The sequence below is a fragment of the Panicum hallii genome, chromosome 1 (assembly GCF_002211085.1).
Source record: "Panicum hallii strain FIL2 chromosome 1, PHallii_v3.1, whole genome shotgun sequence".
NCBI classification, from domain to species: domain Eukaryota; kingdom Viridiplantae; phylum Streptophyta; class Magnoliopsida; order Poales; family Poaceae; genus Panicum; species Panicum hallii.
The window spans coordinates 53841626-53845179 of record NC_038042.1 but is presented as its reverse complement, the minus strand read 5'-3'; the positions used below and the strand labels follow the sequence as shown (position 1 = coordinate 53845179).

Below are 3554 nucleotides of genomic sequence, written 5' to 3'. Positions count from 1 at the left end.
GCATCACCTCCCAACTGCAACCGGCCGTACCCGATCGTCAATTGCACACACGGATCGCACGCGTAACGTCCCTGTTGTTAGCATCGTCGCGTTCTTCCCGGAGCCTCGCTCGCTCCTTCCTTGCCCGTACGTGCAGGTTGCTGCAAGCTAGCTAGCGCGTCGTCCACATCGCCCGCGGCCATGAACAGCAAACCGCCCATCAATAATCGCTACCGGCCTCCTCTCGCTGTGTCCAGCGACCTGACGTGACGTGACGTGACGAGCACAACCCCTCCTATCCCGCGCTAGTAGCTGTACACCCGCTCGAATCGCCGGCGAACGATCGCGCCCGGCTCGCCCGCCGCCCGCCGCCGGGGCCGGCCGCGCGCAGCCCGCGTCCGCACGTATGACGCTCTCGGCTAGCTAGCGGCCGGGCTGCGCGCGCGGTGGTCCACCCGGTACCGAGTCGTACGCGCTGGTACGAGACGCCTCGCGCTCGGTCGCCCCCGTCGCGGTCGCGGGCGCCGCCGCCCCCGGCCCGGCCCGTCCGCCCGGTCGGCCCCGCCGATCGCGTCCTCCTGTCTTTCCGTTCAACTAACGCGACAAACGAGTCCGCGGCGTGTTGCTTTGCGCGCGCGGGCGGGCGGGGGGCTTCGGCCTCGGCGGGCGCTGGGTTTTTCCTTGCCGGTGGCCCGCCACCGCCTGGCCTACTTACGCCACCGCGGCCTCTGAACTCCGTTGCCCGACCCCGGCGCCGAGTAAAAACGGGGGGAGTTGGTGGGTGGGAGGGGATGGGATCATTGGACCCGGGCCGGACCGGGAGGCGCTATACTAGATAGAGAGAGAGGGAAAGGCAGGGACCTTATCAGCAGCGCCACCCCCCATCCCTCGCCGTCCCCCTCGGCTCTCTCTCCCCTCCTCCCTCTCCTCTCGCCCTGCCTGCCTTTAATTCGGGGGCCGCGCACGCCGCACGCCCTCCTCCCGTCCCGTCTCTCCCCCCTCCCTCAGCGGCGCCGGTACGGTGGCTACTCTGATCCTCCCCGTGCCTGCCTTATAGCAGCCACCGCATCCAGCCTCCCGCCGCCACGTCTAGGCCCTTCTCCATCTAGATCCCGGCCGCGCGCGACTAGCTCCTGCGCCTAGCTATAAACGCACGCACGGCCTCTCCTACCTAATCAGCATCCTCTCGCTTACTGCTGCCGAGAGGCGGGTTGCGTTCAACTCGGTTTAGGAGGCAGCGAGCCGGCCGGCGAGGTTGCTAAAGCTACAAGCTTCTGCAGCACAGCGTCGGCGTCGAGGAGAAGCTCGCTCGCTTCTGCAGGAGGTAAAGAACTTTACCGGTTAGCTAGTGCATGTGCATCACTGCATCTGCAATTCCATCATCATCATCATAGCTAGCGGCTTGTCAAGACGAGTCAAAAGGTCGAGGGTAGAGGAAAGGAAAAGATCTCTCTCTCATTCCGTGATGTTCCATGTCGAGCTGATGCTCGTTTGAGTTTTGACTTGGTTTGGCGCTTTCCTGATGCACTGTGGCATGCAAATTAAGCTGCTTTATGCTTGTGTCCATGTCCAGGCAGGTTTAGGCAGCGGTGGTGTGGTGGTGAGGGCGAGGAAGGAGCTGCTTCTGCACGCGAGGAGCGCGGCCGATCGAGACCGTGAAGCTGGCGGCCGGCAAGTGGTGGGAGCGGCCAGATGACACGGCCATGCCCGGAATGGACCCCGGCGGAGGCGGCAGCTCGCGCTACTTCCACCAGCTGCTCCGGCCGCAGCAGCCCTCGCCGCTGTCGCCCAACTCCCACGTCAAGATGGAGCACCACAAGATGTCGCCCGACAAGAGCCCGGTGGGCGGCGAGGCCGAGGCGGGCGGCAGCGGGAGCGGGAGCGGCGCCGGCGGCGGTGACCAGCCGTCCTCGTCGGCTATGGTCCCGGCGGAGGGTGGCAGCGGGGGCAGCGGGTCGGGCGGGCCCACGCGGCGGCCGCGCGGGCGGCCGCCGGGCAGCAAGAACAAGCCCAAGCCGCCCATCATCGTGACGCGGGACAGCCCCAACGCGCTGCACTCGCACGTCCTCGAGGTCGCGGCCGGCGCGGACGTCGTCGACTGCGTCGCCGAGTACGCGCGCCGCCGGGGCCGCGGCGTGTGCGTGCTGAGCGGCGGGGGCGCCGTCGTAAACGTGGCGCTCCGGCAGCCGGGCGCGTCGCCCCCCGGGAGCATGGTGGCCACGCTGCGGGGCCGGTTCGAGATCCTCTCCCTCACCGGCACGGTGCTGCCCCCGCCAGCTCCCCCCGGCGCGAGCGGCCTCACCGTCTTCCTCTCCGGCGGGCAGGGCCAGGTCATCGGCGGGAGCGTCGTGGGCCCGCTTGTGGCCGCGGGCCCCGTCGTCTTGATGGCGGCGTCGTTCGCGAACGCCGTGTACGAGCGGCTGCCGCTGGAGGGGGAGGAAGAGGAGACAGCAGCGGCCGCCGCCGGAGCGGAACCGCAAGATCAAGTGGCGCAGTCGGCGGGACCCCAAGGGCAGCAGCCGACGGCCTCCCAGTCCTCCGGCGTGACCGGAGGCGACGCGGGCGGCGGCGGCATGTCGCTCTACAACCTCGCCGGGAATGTAGGGGCCTACCAGCTCCCGGGAGACAACTTCGGAGGCTGGAGTGGCGGCGGCGGCGGCGGCGTCCGGCCACAGTTCTGATCCATGCCTTGCTACGCCCCAATTCTCATCGACGACATGGAGACGTACATCACCAAGATTCAAATGGTGCAGAAGCTAGGCTTGCTATCCAGAACTGAGACATGCATGCTGGATTGTCCGTCCATTGGAGAGATCGACCTTTCATCTGGGTGCTAGAATATAATGCATGTGTTTGCACATGAGGAGGATGCATTGGAAATCATCTGGGCGTTTTAAAAAAGAGAGTAGTGGTGGTCAATCAAAGGGACAAGAAGGAAAGCTAGAGATGGGTTCATGCAAGGGCCAGCTCAATAAACTATAGGTCAGTGAGATCCGATGTTTTGTGTTTCCAGCGTTTTCTTTTCCCCGTTTCGATTTGTAATGTGGTATTCTATCCTGATTGTATCTTGCTGTAGAATGGTGTTTCTATTATAACCATTTGCTTCTCTCCTCTACATACCTGCGCATTAGCAAAACTCTTCCGTGGTCGCTTTCGCATGCGTTTTCAGTTTCACACACACGACTTCCTGGGGTGGATAGTTTCCGGTCAAATATTGAATGGTTCAACCTAGTCAAAGTTTCAATCTTTACATAGGTCGTCAAATATGTTCACTTATTCCACTAGTAGGTCTGCACTAGAGCTGTCTTGAGCACGCAGCATGTGCTTGGAGCATTGTGTTTTTTCTCAAGAAGATGGCCTGTCTCAGTCCGTTTAGTTCTTCCTCCCATGTAGCTAGACCAGAGGTTAGTTTGAGCACTGGTTCTTGTACCTGGTTTGGCAGGGGAGAGAGAGAGAGAGAGAGAGAGAGAGAGAGAGAGAACAAAAGAGCCTTCTGTCCCTCTCTACATTTGTTTCACCTGCAGTACTTTAATGGCTCCTGGAGTCATGTGTGTGAGATTACATGTAGAGCCAGG

At 62.7% G+C, this 3554-nt stretch overlaps 1 protein-coding gene across 2 annotated transcripts; it reads left to right on the top strand.

Annotated features, from left to right (window-relative positions):
• The first annotated feature begins 786 nt into the window (after positions 1-786).
• On the top strand, positions 787-3115 carry LOC112900270 (AT-hook motif nuclear-localized protein 25-like). Of its 2 annotated transcripts, none has more exons than XM_025969083.1 (2): positions 787-1303; positions 1557-3115. In XM_025969083.1, exon 2 carries the CDS (start codon positions 1683-1685, stop codon positions 2658-2660), a length of 978 nt encoding a protein of 325 aa, XP_025824868.1. In that variant the 5' UTR covers positions 787-1303; positions 1557-1682; the 3' UTR covers positions 2661-3115. The 2 variants fall into 2 exon arrangements, with proteins under 2 accessions (XP_025824868.1, XP_025824861.1); XM_025969076.1 differs by having other exon boundaries at positions 1553-3115.
• The last annotated feature ends 439 nt before the right edge of the window (positions 3116-3554 follow it).

Coding starts and splice junctions, on each gene's coding strand:
- LOC112900270 (XM_025969083.1), top strand. CDS start 1,683: ATGCCCGGAATGGACCCCGGCGGAGGCGGCAGCTCGCGCTACTTCCAC.